Source organism: Petromyzon marinus, chromosome 84 (assembly GCF_048934315.1).
Source record: "Petromyzon marinus isolate PM22_M1 ecotype Great Lakes invasive population chromosome 84, UKy_Petmar_22M1.pri1.0, whole genome shotgun sequence".
Taxonomy (NCBI): domain Eukaryota; kingdom Metazoa; phylum Chordata; class Hyperoartia; order Petromyzontiformes; family Petromyzontidae; genus Petromyzon; species Petromyzon marinus.
This window is the reverse complement of record NC_133749.1, coordinates 596,129-612,693: the sequence shown is the minus strand read 5'-3', so window position 1 is coordinate 612,693 and position 16,565 is coordinate 596,129. Positions and strand designations below refer to the sequence as shown.

Sequence of the window (16,565 nt, the reverse complement as noted above, 5' to 3'; positions counted from 1 at the left end):
CCCCGCCCCTCCCTAATAGCCCCGCCACCCCCTCATAGCCCCGCCCCTCGCCCCGTCAGTGTCTCGGGGTTGGCAACAGTGGCAGGCCTTCTGCGTTTACAAATCGCTCGCTAGCCCGTCCGCCTTTGTATCTCTCTCTGTGTCCATCACTCCTCTGAGGGAAAAGAGGCGACGAGGAGTAAGGTGGTGGTGGTGGTTGTTGTTGTTGTGGTTGTTGTTGTTCGAGAAGTGTTGTGTGTGTGGGGGGAAGGCGCCAATGGCGCGTCTCGTGTCCGTGCTGAGAGGCGATGAGGTGAAGTCGCCTCGCCTCAAGAGGATGCAGATCCCCCTCTACGTGGACGACTCGCTCACCGTGAGACAACCCTCACCATCATCATCACCATCATCCTCACCATCATAATCATCCTCAACATCACCACCATCATCATCACCACCATCATTATCACCATCATCATTATCACCATCATCACCACCATCATTATTATCACCATCATTATTATCACCATCATCACCACCATCATCATCCTCACCATCATCATCCTCAACATCATCACTAACATCATCACCATCATCACCACCATCATCCTCGCCATCACCACCATCACCACCATCATCATCCTCACCACCACCATCATCATCCTCAACATCATCACTAACATCATCATCATCACCACCATCATCACCATCATCATCACCACCATCATCATCATCACCACCATCATCATCATCACCATCATCGTCATCATCACCATCACCGTCATCATCACCACCATCATCACCATCATCATCACCATCATCATCACCATCCTCACCATCATCCTCACCGTGTGTGTGGGTGGCAAGTATCTGTGTGTGCAGATACCCCTCTAGATAGACCACTCACTCTCTGAGTCCTCACCACCACCATCCTCACCACCACCATCCTCACCACCACCATCCACACCACCACCATCCACACCACCACCATCCACACCACCATCTACACCACCATCCACACCACCATCCACACCACCACCATCCTCACCACCACCATCCTCACCACCACCATCCACACCACCACCCTCACCACCATCCTAGTAGTGGTGGTGGTATTAGTAGTGGTGGTGGTGGTATTAGTAGTGGTGGTGGTGGTATTAGTAGTGGTGGTATTAGTAGTGGTGGTGGTGGTATCAGTAGTGGGGGTGGTGGTATTAGTAGTGGTGGTATTAGTAGTGGAGTTGGTATTAGTAGTGGAGTTGGTATTAGTAGTGGTGGTGGTGGTATTAGTAGTGGAGGTGGTATTAGTGGTGGTGGTGGTATTAGTAGTGGTGGTGGTAGTATTAGTAGTGGTGGTGGTATTAGTAGTAGTGGTGGTGGTATTAGTAGTGGAGGTGGTATTAGTAGTGGTGGTGGTGGTATTAGTAGTGGAGGTGGTATTAGTAGTGGTGGTGGTATTAGTAGTGGTGGTGTTGGTATTAGTAGTGGTGGTGGTGGTGGTATTAGTAGTGGTGGTGGTATTAGTAGTAGTGGTGGTGGTATTAGTAGTGGTGGTGGTATTAGTAGTGGTGGTGGTATTAGTAGTGGTGGTATTAGTAGTGGTGGTGGTATTAGTAGTGGTGGTGGTATTAGTAGTGGTGGTGGTAGTATTAGTAGTGGTGGTGGTATTAGTAGTAGTGGTGGTGGTGGTATTAGTAGTGGTGGTGGTATTAGTAGCGGTGGTGGTGGTATTAGTAGCGGTGGTGGTATTAGTAGTAGTGGTGGTGGTGGTAGTAGTGGTGGTGGTATTAGTAGTGGTTGTGGTAGTATTAGTAGTGGTGGTGGTATTAGTAGTGGTGGGGGTGGTATTAGTAGTGGTGGTAGTTGTGGTATTAGTAGTGGTGGTAGTTGTGGTGGTATTGGTAGTGGTGGTGGTATTAGTAGTGGTGGTATTAGTAGTGGTGGTATTAGTAGTGGTGGTGGTGGTGGTATTAGTAGTGGTGGTATTAGTAGTAGTGGTGGTGGTGGTATTAGTAGTAGTGGTGTTGGTGGTATTAGTAGTAGTGGTGTTGGTGGTATTAGTAGTGGTGTTGGTGGTATTAGTAGTGGTGGTGGTGGTATTAGTAGTGGTGGTGGTATTAGTAGTGGTGGTGGTATTAGTAGTGTGGTGGTGGTATTAGTAGTAGTGGTGGTGGTATTAGTAGTAGTAGTGGTGGTGGTATTAGTAGTGGTGGTGGTGGTATTCGTAGTGGTGGTGGTGGTATTAGTAGTGGTGGTGGTATTAGTAGTGTGGTGGTGGTATTAGTAGTGGTGGTGGTGGTATTAGTAGTGGTGGTATTAGTAGTGGTGGTGGTATTAGTAGTGGTGGTATTAGTGGTGGTGGTATTAGTAGTGCGGTGGTGGTATTAGTAGTAGTGGTGGTGGTATTAGTAGTAGTGGTGGTGGTATTAGTGGTGGTGGTGGTATTAGTAGTGGTGGTATTAGTAGTGGTGATGGCGGTATTAGTAGTGGTGGTGCTGGTATTAGTAGTGGTGGTACTGGTATTAGTAGTGGTGGTACTGGTATTAGTAGTGGTGGTGCTGGTGGTGGTATTAGTAGTGGTGGTATTAGTAGTGGTGGTATTAGTAGTGGTGGTGGTGGTATTTGTAGTGGTGGTGATGGTATTAGTAGTGGTGGTGGTGGTGGTATTAGTAGTGATGGTGGTATTAGTAGTGGTGGTAGTTGTGGTGGTATTAGTGGTGGTGGTATTAGTGGTGGTATTAGTGGTGGTGGTATTAGTAGTGGTGGTGGTGGTAGTATTAGTGGTGGTGGTGGTGGTATTAGTATTAGTGGTGGTGGTATTAGTAGTGGTGGTGGTGGTATTAGTAGTAGTGGTGGTGGTATTAGTAGTGGTGGTGGTTGTGGTATTAGTAGTGGTGGTGGTATTAGTAGTGGTGGTGGTGGTGGTATTAGTAGTGTGGTGGTGGTATTAGTAGTAGTGGTGGTGGTGGTATTAGTAGTAGTGGTGGTATTAGTAGTGGTGGTATTAGTAGTGGTGGTATTAGTAGTGGTGGTGGTATTAGTAGTGGTGGTAGTGGTATTAGTAGTGGTGGTGGTGGTATTAGTAGTGGTGGTGGTGGTATTAGTAGTGGTGGTGGTGGTATTAGTAGTGGTGGTATTAGTAGTGGTGGTATTAGTAGTGGTGGTATTAGTAGTGGTGGTATTAGTAGTGGTGGTATTAGTAGTGGTGGTGGTGGTGTTTGTAGTGGTGGTGATGGTATTAGTAGTGGTGGTGGTGGTATTAGTAGTGATGGTAGTATTAGTAGTGGTGGTATTAGTAGTGGTGGTGGTATTAGTAGTGGTGGTAGTTGTGGTGGTATTAGTAGTGGTGGTGGTATTAGTAGTGGTGGTGGTGGTATTAGTAGTGGTGGTGGTATTAGTAGTGGTGGTGGTGGTATTAGTGGTGGTATTAGTGGTGGTGGTATTAGTAGTGGTGGTGGTGGTAGTATTAGTGGTGGTGGTATTAGTAGTAGTGGTGGTGGTGGTATTAGTAGTGGTGGTGGTGGTATTAGTAGTGTGGTGGTGGTATTAGTAGTAGTGGTGGTGGTATTAGTAGTGGTGGTGGTTGTGGTATTAGTAGTGGTGGTGGTATTAGTAGTGGTGGTGGTGGTATTAGTAGTGGTGGTGGTATTAGTAGTGGTGGTGGTGGTATTAGTAGTGGTGGGGATGGTATTAGTAGTGGTGGTGGTGGTATTAGTAGTGGTGATGGTGGTATTGTTAGTGGTGGTGGTATTGTTAGTGGTGGTGGTGGTATTAGTGGTGGTGGTGGTGGTATTAGTGGTGGTGGTGGTGGTATTAGTGGTGGTGGTGGTATTAGTGGTGGTAGTGGTATTAGTGGTGGTGGTATTAGTGGTGGTGGTGGTATTAGTGGTGGTGGTGGTATTAGTAGTAGTGGTGGTGGTGGTATTAATAGTGGTGGTGGTGGTGGTATTAATAGTGGTGGTGGTGGTGGTATTAGTAGCGGTGGTGGTGGTATTAGTAGCGGTGGTGGTGTAGTGGTGGTGGTGTAGTGGTGGTGGTATTAGTAGTGGTGGTGGTGGTATTAGTAGTGGTGGTGGTGGTATTAGTAGTGGTGGTGGTGGTATTAGTAGTGGTGGTGGTGGTATTAGTAGTGGTGGTGGTATTAGTAGTGGTGGTGGTGGTATTAGTAGTGGTGGTGGTGGTATTAGTAGTGGTGGTGGTATTAGTAGCGGTGGTGGAGTAGTGGTGGTGGTATTTGTAGTGGTGGTGGTATTTGTAGTAGTGGTGGTGGTATTTGTAGTGGTGGTGGTATTAGTAGTGGTGGTGGTATTAGTAGTGGTGGTGGTATTAGTAGTGGTGTTGATGGTGGTATTAGTAGTGGTGGTGGTATTAGTGGTGGTGGTGGTATTAGTGGTGGTGGTGGTATTAGTAGCGGTGGTGGTGGTGTAGTGGTGGTGGTATTAGTAGTGGTGGTATTAGTAGTGGTGGTGGTATTAGTAGCGGTGGTGGTGGTATTAGTAGCGGTGGTGGTATTAGTAGCGGTGGTGGTGATGTAGTGGTGGTGGTATTTGTAGTGGTGGTGGTATTTGTAGTAGTGGTGGTGGTATTAGTAGTGGTGGTGGTATTAGTAGTGGTGGTGGTGGTATTAGTAGTGGTGGTGGTATTAGTAGTGGTGGTAGTTGTGGTGGTGGTGGTGGTGTAGTGGTGGTGGTATTTGTAGTGGTGGTAGTGTAGTGTTGGTGGTATTTGTAGTAGTGGTGGTGGTATTTGTAGTGGTGGTGGTATTAGTAGTGGTGGTGGTATTAGTGGTGGTGGTATTAGTAGTAGTGGTGGTGGTATTAGTAGTAGTGGTGATGGTATTAGTAGTGGTGGTGGTGGTATTAGTAGTGGTGGTGGTGGTATTAGTAGTGATGGTGGTGGTGGTATTAGTAGTGGTGGTGGTATTAGTAGTGGTGGTAGTTGTGGTGGTATTAGTAGTGGTGGTGGTGGTATTAGTAGTGGTGGTGGTGGTATTAGTAGTGGTGGTATTAGTAGTGGTGGTGGTAGTATTAGTAGTGGTGGTATTAGTAGTGGTGGTATTAGTGGTGGTGGTGGTGGTCTTAGTAGTAGTGGTGGTGGTGGTATTAGTAGTGGTGGTGGTATTAGTAGTGGTGGTAGTTGTGGTGGTATTAGTAGTGGTGGTGGTGGTATTAGTAGTGGTGGTATTAGTAGTGGTGGTGGTATTAGTAGTGGTGGTGGTGGTATTAGTGGTGGTGGTGGTATTAGTAGTGGTGGTGATGGTGGTATTAGTAGTGGTGGTGGTATTGGTGGTATTAGTAGTAGTGGTGGTGGTATTAGTAGTAGTGGTGGTGGTATTAGTAGTAGTGGTGGTATTAGTGGTGGTGGTCTTAGTAGTGGTGGTGGTATTAGTAGTGGTGGTGGTGGTATTAGTAGTGGTGGTGGTGGTATTAGTAGTGGTATTGGTGGTATTAGTAGTGGTGGTGGTATTAGTAGTGGTGGTGGTGGTATTAGTAGTGGTGGTGGTGGTATTAGTAGCGGTGGTGGTGGTATTAGTAGTGGTGGTGGTGTAGTAGTGGTGGTATTAGTAGTGGTGGTGGTATTCGTAGTGGTGGTGGTGGTGGTATTAGTAGTGTGGTGGTATTCGTGGTGGTTTTCGTGGTGGTGGTGGTATTAGTAGTGTGGTGGTGGTGGTATTAGTAGTGGTCGTGGTGGTATTAGTAGTGGTAGTGGTGGTATTAGTAGTGGTGGTGGTGGTATTAGTGGTGGTGGTATTAGTAGTAGTGGTGGTGGTATTAGTAGTGGTGGTGGTGGTATTAGTAGTGGTGGTATTAGTAGTGTGGTGGTATGAGTAGTGGTGGTGGTGGTACTAGTAGTAGTGGTGGTGGTGGTATTACTAGTGGTGGTGGTATTAGTGGTGGTATTAGTAGTGGTGGTGGTGGTATTAGTAGTGGTGGTGGTAGTGGTGGTATTAGTAGTGGTGGTGGTGGTATTAATAGTGGTGGTGGTATTAGTAGTGGTGGTGGTATTAGTGGTGGTAGTGGTGGTATTAGTAGTGGTGGTATTAGTAGTGGTGGTGGTATTAGTAGTGGTAGTGGTGGTATTTGTAGTGGTGGTGATGGTGGTATTTGTAGTGTGGTAGTGGAAGGAAGTCAGTGGAGCCTGAGGCCTACGTTGTGATGTTTAATGCGTTGGTGTTGGTTTTATAGTTATGGTTGTGTTAATGTCGTGTTTGTTATAGTGGTGGTTGGTAGTGGTGGTCTTAGTATTGAGGTAGTGGTGCTTGTAGTGGTGGTGATAGTATTAGTTGTGTATTAGTGGTGGTGGTGGTGGTAGTAGTATTAGTTGTGTTATAGTGGTGGTGGTGGTAGTAGTAGTTGTGTTATAGTGGTGGTGGTAGTAGTTATGTTATAGTGGTGGTAGTATTAGTTGTGGTATAGTGGTGGTAGTATTAGTTGTGTTGTGGTGGTGGTAGTATTAGTTGTGTTATAGTGGTAGTGGTAATAGTAGTTGTGTTATAGTGGTAATAGTAGTTGTGTTATAGTGGTGGTGGTAGTAGTAGTTGTGTTATAGTGGTGGTGGTAGTATTAGTTGTGTTATAGTGGTGGTGGTGGTATAAGTAGTTGTGTTATAGTGGTGGTGGTAGTATTAGTTGTTTTAGTGGTGGTAGTATTAGTTGTGTTATAGTGGTGGTAGTATTAGTTGTGTTATAGTGGTGGTAGTATTAGTTGTGTTATAGTGGTGGTGGTAGTAGTAGTTGTGTTGTTGTGGTAGTATTAGTTGGATTGTTGTGTGGTGGTGGTAGTATTAGTTGTGTTATAGTAGTGGTGGTAGTATTGGTTGTGTTGTGGTGGTAGTATTGGTTGTGTTGTTGTTGTGGTGGTTGTGTTGTGGTGGTTCTGGTGGTGTTTGAGGGAAGTGAGTGGAGACTGAGACTTGAGGGTTCAATGCCTTCATTGGGTTCCAGTTCAGGTTGTAGTTACTGTGGTGGTCTTACAGCAAGTCAACCCCGCGTGTGTCTCACCCCACGTGTGTGTCTCTCTCTCTGTGTGTGTCTCTCTCTGTGTGTGTGTCTCACCCCACATGTGTGTCTCACTCCACGTGTGTGTGTGTCTCACCCCACGTGTGTGTGTGTCTCACCCCACGTGTGTGTGTGTGTCTCACCCCACGTGTGTGTGTGTGTCTCACCCCACGTGTGTGTCTCACCCCACGTGTGTGTGTCTCACCCCACCCACGTGTGTGTCTCACCCCACGTGTGTGTGTCTCACCCCACCCACGTGTGTGTCTCACCCCACGTGTGTGTGTCTCACCCCACCCACTTGTGTGTCTCACCCCGTGTCTCACCCCGTGTGTCTCACCCTGTGTGTGTCTCACCCCGTGTGTCTCACCCCGTGTGTCTCACCCCACGTGTGTGTCTCATCCTGTGTGTCTCACCCCACGTGTGTGTGTGTGTGTCTCACCCCACGTGTGTGTGTCTCACCCCACGTGTGTGTGTGTGTGTCTCACCCCACGTGTGTGTGTGTGTCTCACCCCACGTGTGTCTCACCCCACGTGTGTCTCACCCCGTGTGTGTGTCTCACCCTGTGTGTGTGTGTCTCACCCCATGTCTCACCGTCTCACTGTTTCCCCGTGTCCCCCTGTGTCCCTCGGTATCCCTCAGTGTCTCCACCGTGTCCCCACCGTGTCCCCCCGTGTCTCACCATGTCTCCCGGTGTCTCCCCCGTGTCCCCCCGTGTCCCCCGGTGTCTCCACCATGTCTCCCGGTGTCTCGACCGTGTCTCCCTGTGTCGCCCCGTGTCTCACCCTGTCTCCCGGTGTCTCCACCGTGTCGCCCCGTGTCTCACCGTGTCTCCCGGTGTCGCCCCGTGTCTCACCGTGTCTCACCATGTCCCCCTGTGTCTCCCGGTGTCTCCACCATGTCTCCCGGTGTCTCGACCGTGTCCCCCCGTGTCCCCCCGTGTCTCACCGTGTCCCCCCGTGTCCCCCCGTGTCTCACCGTGTGTGTGTCTCCCCGTGTCTCCCCGTGTCTCACCGTGTCCCCCCGTGTCTCCCGGTGTCTCCACCATGTCTCCCCGTGTCTCACCGTGTCCCCCCGTGTCCCCCCATGTCTCCCGGTGTCTCGACCGTGTCTCTCTGTGTCGCCCCGTGTCTCACCATGTCTCCCGGTGTCTCGACCGTGTCTCCAGATGGTCATGGAGTTCCCGGACAATATTCTGAACCTGGAGGCTGGTGTAGTCAACACTGCCCTTTTCAAGCAGTTCCAACAGGTGATACAACCACAACCACCACAACCACCACCACCACAACCACCACCACCAACACCACTACAACAACCACAACCACCAACACCACTACTATCACTACCACCACTACCATCACTACCACAAACACCAACACCACCACCATCACTACAACCACCACCACTACAACCAGCACCCCAACCACTACAACCACCACCACTACAACCACAACTACTACAACCACCACCACTACAACCAGCACCACAACCACTACAACCACCACCACTACAACCACCACCACTACAACCACCACCACAACCACCACCACTACAACCAGCACCACTACAACCACCACCACTACAACCACAACCACCACAACCACCACCACTACAACCACCACCACTAGAACCAGCACCACAACCACTACAACCAGCACCACCACCACAACCACCACCACCACAACCAGCACCACCACCACCACAACCAGCACCACCACCACCACTACAACCACCACCACTACAACCACCACCACGACAACCAGCACCACCACAACCACCACCACTACAACCACCACCACTACAACCAGCACCACTACAACCACCACCACTACAACCAGCACCACAACCACTAAAACCACCACAACCACCACCACAACCACTACAACCACCACTACTACAACCACCACCACTACAACCACCACCACCACTACAACCACCACCACTACAACCACCACTACAACCACCACCACAACCACTACAACCACCACCACTACAACCACCACCACTACAACTACTACAACCACCACCACAACCACCACCACTACAACCACTACAACCAGCACCACAACCACTACAACCACCACAACCACCACCACAACCACTACAACCACCACCACTACAACCACAACTACTACAACCACCACTACTACAACCACCACCACTACAACCACCACTACAACCACCACCACTACAACCACCACTACAACCACCACCACAACCACCACCACTACAACCACCACTACAACCACCGCCACTACAACCAGCACCACAACCACTACAACCACCACCACTACAACCACAACTACTACAACCACCACCACTACAACCACCACCACTACAACCACCACCACCACTACAACCACCACCACCACTACAACCACCACCACTACAACCAGCACCACAACCACCACCACTACAACCAGCACCACAACCACTACAACCACCACCACTACAACCACAACTACTACAACCACCACTACTACAACCACCACCACTACAACCAGCACCACAACCACTACAACCACCACCACTACAACCAGCACCACTACAACCACCACCACTACAACCACCACTACAACCACCACCACTACAACCACCACCACAACCACTACAACCACCACCACTACAACCACAACCACTACAACCACCACTACTACAACCACCACCACTACAACCACCACCACTACAACCACCACCACCACTACAACCACCACCACCACTACAACCACCACTACAACCACCACCACCACCACTACAACCAGCACCACTACAACCACCACCACTACAACCACCACCACTACAACCACCACCACTACAACCACCACCACAACCACCACCACCACTACAACCACCACCACTACAACCACCACCACTACAACCACCACTACAACCACCAGCACCACAACCAACACTACAACCACCACCACCACCACTACAACCAGCACCACTACAACCACCACCACTACAACCACCACCACTACAACCACCACCACTACAACCACCACCACAACCACCACCACCACTACAACCACCACCACTACAACCACCACCACTACAACCACCACTACAACCACCAGCACCACAACCAACACTACAACCAGCACCACAACCACCACCACAACCACAACCACCACCACAACCACCACCACTACAACCACCACCACAACCAGCACCACAACTGCCACCACAACCACCACTACAACCACCACCACAACCACCACCAGCACAACCACCACCACTACCACCACCACTACCACCACCACTACCACCAGCATCACAACCACCACCACTACAACCACCACCACTACAACCACCACCACTACAACCACCACCACTACAACCACCACCACTACCATCACAACCACCACCACTACAACCACCACCACTACCATCACAACCACCACCACTACAACCACCACCACCACTACCATCACAACCACCACCACCATCACTACCCCAACCGTCTCCCCATCGTTAACGCTACCACTCACTCTCTCCCCACACTCCCCCCACTCACTCTCTCCCCACACTCCCCACACTCCCCCCCCCCCCCACACTCCCCACACTCCCCCCCCCACACTCTCCCCACTCCCCCACACTCTCCCCCCCCCACACTCTCCCCACACTCCCCACTCTCCCCCCACTCACTCTCCCCCCACTCACTGCCCACTCTCTCCCCCCCCCACTCTCCCCCCACTCACTCTCCCCCCACTCACTCTCTCCCCACACTCCCCACTCTCCCCCCACTCACTCTCCCCCCACTCACTGCCCACTCTCTCCCCCCCCACTCTCCCCCCACTCTCTCTCTCCCCACACTCCCCACACCCCCCCCCACTCTCCCCCCACTCACTCTCTCCCCACTCTCTCCCCACTCTCTCCCCACTCACTCCACACTCTCTCCCCACACTCCCCCCCCCCCACACTCCCCACTCTCTCCCCACACTCTCCCCACTCTCCCCCCCCACTCTCTCCCCACTCTCCCCCCCCCCCACTCTCTCCCCACACTCTCCCACTCCCCGCACTCTCTCACTCCCCCCACTCTCACTCCCCCCACTCTCTCCCCACTCTCTCCCCACTCTCCCCCCCCACTCTCTCCCCACTCTCCCCCCCCCCCCCACTCTCTCCCCACTCTCTCCCCACTTACTCCCCACTCTCTCCCCACTCACTCCCCACTCTCCCCCCCCACTCTCTCCCTACTCTCTCCCCACACTCTCCCCACACTCTCCCACTCCCCGCACTCTCTCACTCCCCCCACTCTCACTCCCCCCACTCTCTCCCCACTCTCCCCACACTCCCCACTCCCCCCCCCCCACACTCTCCCTCCACACTCTCCCCCCCCCCACACTCTCCCCCCACTCCCCCCCCACACTCTCCCCCCCCCACACTCTCCCCACCCCTCCCTACCCACCTCCCCCCCCACACACTCTCCCCCCACACTCTCCCCACACTCTCCCACTCCCCGCACTCTCTCACTCCCCCCACTCTCACTCCCCCCACTCTCACTCCCCCCACTCTCCCCCCACTCTCCCCCCCCCCCACTCTCTCCCCCCCCCCACTCTCCCCACCCCACCCCTACCCCCTCCCCCCACACAGTGCTACGCCGCTCTCTCCCCCGAGGAGCTCTCCCGTGCCCTCTGGGCGTCTCCGCGCCAGGCACTGTGCACGCTGCCCCGGGCCGTGCCGTGCGTTGGCTGCCGTGGCAGCGTGGAGAGGCTCCTCCTGCAGCTGGCGGCGGTGGGGGGGGGCCCGGCGGCGGGGGGGGGGGCCGAGGGGGAGGGGGCCGAGGCGCTGCGGCCTCTGATGGTCGGCTCGGCGGGGGAGCTGACGGTGACGGGAGACTGCCGGGGTGACCCCCGGCGCCTCTACTGCCTCTTCTACACACACGGGTACGCACGTGCACGCACGTACACACGTGTACACGCATGTACACGCACGTACACATACACACGTGTACACACGTGTACACACACACAGACACGTACACACACACACGTACGCACGTATGTACACACACGTGTACACACGTGTGTGTGTGTGTACACACACACGTGTACACACACACACGTGTACACACACGTGTACACGCATGTACACGCACGTACACATACACACGTGTACACACATGTACACACACGTACACGTACACACGCACGTACACACACACACACACGTACATACACGTGCACGCACGCACACACGCACGTACACACGCACGTACATACACGCACACACACACGTACACACACACGTACACACACACGCACGTACGCACGTACACACGCACGTACACACACACGTACACGCAGACACACGTACACGCACACACACGTACACACACACGTACACGCACACGCACGTACACACGTACACGCACGTACACACACACGTACACGCACATGTACACACACACGTACGTACGCACGCACGTACACACACACACGTACATACACGTGCACGCACGTACACACATGTACACACACACAAAGTACACACACACGTACACGCACACACGTACACACACACGTACACGCACACACGTACACACACGCACGTACATACACGTACACACACACACGTACACACACGTACACACACGCACACGTACACACACACGTACACACACACGTACACACACCCGTACGTACCCACGCACGTACACACGCACGTACACACACACGTACACACACACGTACACACAAACACGTACACACACGTACACACACACACGTACACACACACGCACGTACACACGCACACGTACACACACGCACGTTCACACACGTGTACACACATGTACACACACACGTACACACACACGTACACACACACGTACGTACGCACGCACGTACGCACGCACACGTACACACACACGCCTACACATGCACACACACGCACGTACACATATACACGCACACACGCACACACGTATACACATATACACGCACACACGTATACACGCACGTACACACATACACACACGCACGCATGCACACGCACGCGCACACACGTACACATACACACACACGCACGTACGCACGCACGTACACACACACGTACACACATGTACACGTATAAACACACGTATACACACACGTGTACACACACGTATACACACATATACACATATGTACGCATGTACACACACATACACATATACACACGTACATACGCACACACGCACGTGCACACGTACACGCATGCACACATGCACGTACACGCGCACACACGCACGTACACGTGCACACACGTACACACGAACACGTACGCACGTACACACGTACTCCCGTACACACGTAGTGGTGGTGATGAAGATGGTGATGATGGTTGTGATGACGGTGATGGTGGTGATGGCGGTGATGGTGGTGATGATGATGATGGTGATGATGATGGTGATGATGGTTGTAGTGGTGGTGATGATAATGGTGATGATGATGGTGATGATGGTTGTAGTGGTGGTGATGATGACGGTGATGATGATGGTGATGATGGTTGTAGTGGTGATGATGATGGTGATGACGGTGATGGTGGTGATGGCGGTGATGGTGGTGATGATGACGGTGATGGCGGTGATGGTGGTGATGATGGTGGTGATGATGATGATGGTGATGATGATGGCTCTGCTGCTCTGGTGGTTGCAGGCTGCGTCTGAAGGAGACAATTGAGGCGATTCCCCACAGCAAGAAGAACAGGAGATGTCACCTCCACAGCATGGACACACACAGACCCAAGCCTCTAGGGTAGGGTACATCACCATCATCATCATCGCCTTCATCACCATCATCGCCTTCATCACCATCATCACCATCATCGCCATCATCGCCATCATCATCACCATCATTATCATCACCATCATCGCCTTCATCACCATCATCATCACCATCATCACTATCGCCATCATCGCCATCATCGCCTTCATCACCATCATCACCATCATCATCATCACCATCATCGCCTTCATCACCATCATCATCATCGCCATCACCATCACCAGATTGCGATGTCACCTACACAGCATGGACACACACAGACCCAAGCCTCTAGGGTAGGGTACACCATCATCATCATTATCACCATCATCATTATCACCATCATCATTATCATCATTATCACCATCATCATTATCACCATCATCACCATCATCATCACCATCATCATCACCATCATCACCATCATCATCACCATCATCATTATCACCATCATCATCCCCATCACCATCACCAGATTGAGATGTCACCTCCACAGCATGGACACACACAGACCCAAGCCTCTAGGGTAGGGTACATCACCATCATCACCATCATCATCACCATCATCATCATCGCCTTCATCACCATCATCATCGCCTTCATCACCATCATCGCCTTCATCATCATCATCATCACCATCATCATCATCACCATCATCGCCTTCATCACCATCATCGCCTTCATCACCATCATCATCATCATCGCCATCACCATCACCAGATTGCGATGTCACCTCCACAGCATGGACACACACAGACCCAAGCCTCTAGGGTAGGGTACATCATCACCATCATCATCACCATCATCACCATCATCATCATCGCCTTCATCACCATCATCGCCTTCATCACCATCATCATCATCGCCATCACCATCACCAGATAGCGATGTCACCTCCACAGCATGGACACACACAGACCCAAGCCACTGGGGTAGCGTTACATCATCATGATGATTATCACCATCATCATCATTATCACCATCATCATTATCACCACCATCATCATCATCACCATCATTATCACCATCATCATCACTATCATCGCCACTATCATCACTACTGTACTGCTCTATTGAACCCCCCTGTGTGTGTAGGGGTAGCTTGGCTGTACGTGTTAGACCCTGTGTGTGGTGGTGTTGTACGGTACTCCTCTATTGAACCCCCCTGTGTGTGTGTGTAGGGGTAGCTGGCTGGACGTGTGAGACCCTGCGTGTGGTAGTGTTGTACGGTACTCCTCTATTGAACCCCCCTGTGTGTGTGTGTAGGGGTAGCTGTCTGTACGTGTGGCACCTCGCGTTCCTGTGTGTGGTGGTGTTGTACGGTACTCCTCTATTGAACCCCCCTGCGTGTGTAGGGGTTAGCTGGCTGTACGTGTGAGACCCTGTGTGTGGTGGTGTTGTACTGTACTGCTCTATTGCACCCCCCTGCGTGTGTGTGTAGGGGTAGCTGGGCTGTACGTGTGAGACCCTGTGTGTGGTGGTGTTGTATGGTACTCCTCTATTGAACCCCCCTGCGTGTGTAGGGGTTAGCTGGGCTGTACGTGTGAGACCCTGTGTGTGGTGGTGTTGTACTGTACTCCTCTATTGAACCCCCCTGCGTGTGTAGGGGTAGCTGGCTGTACGTGTGAGACCCTGTGTGTGGTAGTGTTGTACGGTACTCCTCTATTGAACCCCCCTGTGTGTGTAGGGGTAGCTGAGCTGTACGTGTGGCACCTCGTGTCCCTGTGTGTGGTAGTGTTGTACTGTACTCCTCTATTGCACCCCCCTGTGTGCGTAGGGGTAGCTGGCTGTACGTGTGAGACCCTGTGTGTGGTAGTGTTGTACGGTACTCCTCTATTGAACCCCCCTGTGTGTGTAGGGGTAGCTGGGCTGTACGTGTGGCACCTCGTGTCCCTGTGTGTGGTAGTGTTGTACTGTACTCCTCTATTGCACCCCCCTGCGTGTGTAGGGGTTAGCTGGGCTGTACGTCTGGGCCCTGACGTCCCTGTGTATGGTAGTGTTGTACTGTACTGCTCTATTGAACCCCCCTGTGTGTAGGGGTAGCTGGGCTGTACGTCTGGGCCCTGACGTCCCTGTGTGTGGTGGTGTTGTACTGTACTGCTCTATTGAACCCCCCTGTGTGTGTAGGGGTTAGCTGGGCTGTACGTGTGAGACCCTGTGTGTGGTGGTGTTGTACTGTACTGCTCTATTGAACCCCCCTGCGTGTGTAGGGGTTAGCTGGGCTGTACGTGTGAGACCCTGTGTGTGGTAGTGTTGTACGGTACTCCTCTATTGAACCCCCCTGTGTGTGTAGGGGTAGCTGGGCTGTACGTGTGGCACCTCGTGTCCCTGTGTGTGGTAGTGTTGTACTGTACTCCTCTATTGCACCCCCCTGCGTGTGTAGGGGTTAGCTGGGCTGTACGTCTGGGTCCTGACGTCCCTGTGTATGGTAGTGTTGTACTGTACTGCTCTATTGAACCCCCCTGTGTGTAGGGGTAGCTGGGCTGTACGTCTGGGCCCTGACGTCCCTGTGTGTGGTGGTGTTGTACTGTACTGCTCTATTGAACCCCCCTGTGTGTGTAGGGGTTAGCTGGGCTGTACGTGTGAGACCCTGTGTGTGGTGGTGTTGTACGGTACTCCTCTATTGAACCCCCCTGTGTGTGTAGGGGTTAGCTGGGCTGTACGTGTGAGACCCTGTGTGTGGTGGTGTTGTACGGTACTCCTCTATTGAACCCCCCTGCGTGTGTGTAGGGGTTAGCTGGGCTGTACGTGTGAGACCCTGTGTGTGGTAGTGTTGTACGGTACTCCTCTATTGAACCCCCCTGCGTGTGTGTAGGGGTTAGCTGGGCTGTACGTGTGAGACCCTGTGT

The 16,565-nt window shown here is 52.1% G+C and overlaps 1 protein-coding gene across 1 annotated transcript in view; it reads left to right on the top strand.

Moving 5' to 3' along the window:
• Positions 1–25: 25 nt before the first annotated feature.
• Positions 26–16,565, top strand: part of LOC142907847 (gametogenetin-binding protein 2-like) — a 17,722-nt gene continuing 1,182 nt past the window's right edge. Inside the window, exons 1-4 of the mRNA XM_076057691.1 lie at positions 26–352; positions 8,139–8,219; positions 11,564–11,856; positions 13,609–13,707. Coding sequence (XP_075913806.1) covers positions 257–352; positions 8,139–8,219; positions 11,564–11,856; positions 13,609–13,707 — 569 coding nt within the window. The 5' untranslated portion in view covers positions 26–256. The remainder of the gene's footprint in view (positions 353–8,138; positions 8,220–11,563; positions 11,857–13,608; positions 13,708–16,565) is intronic.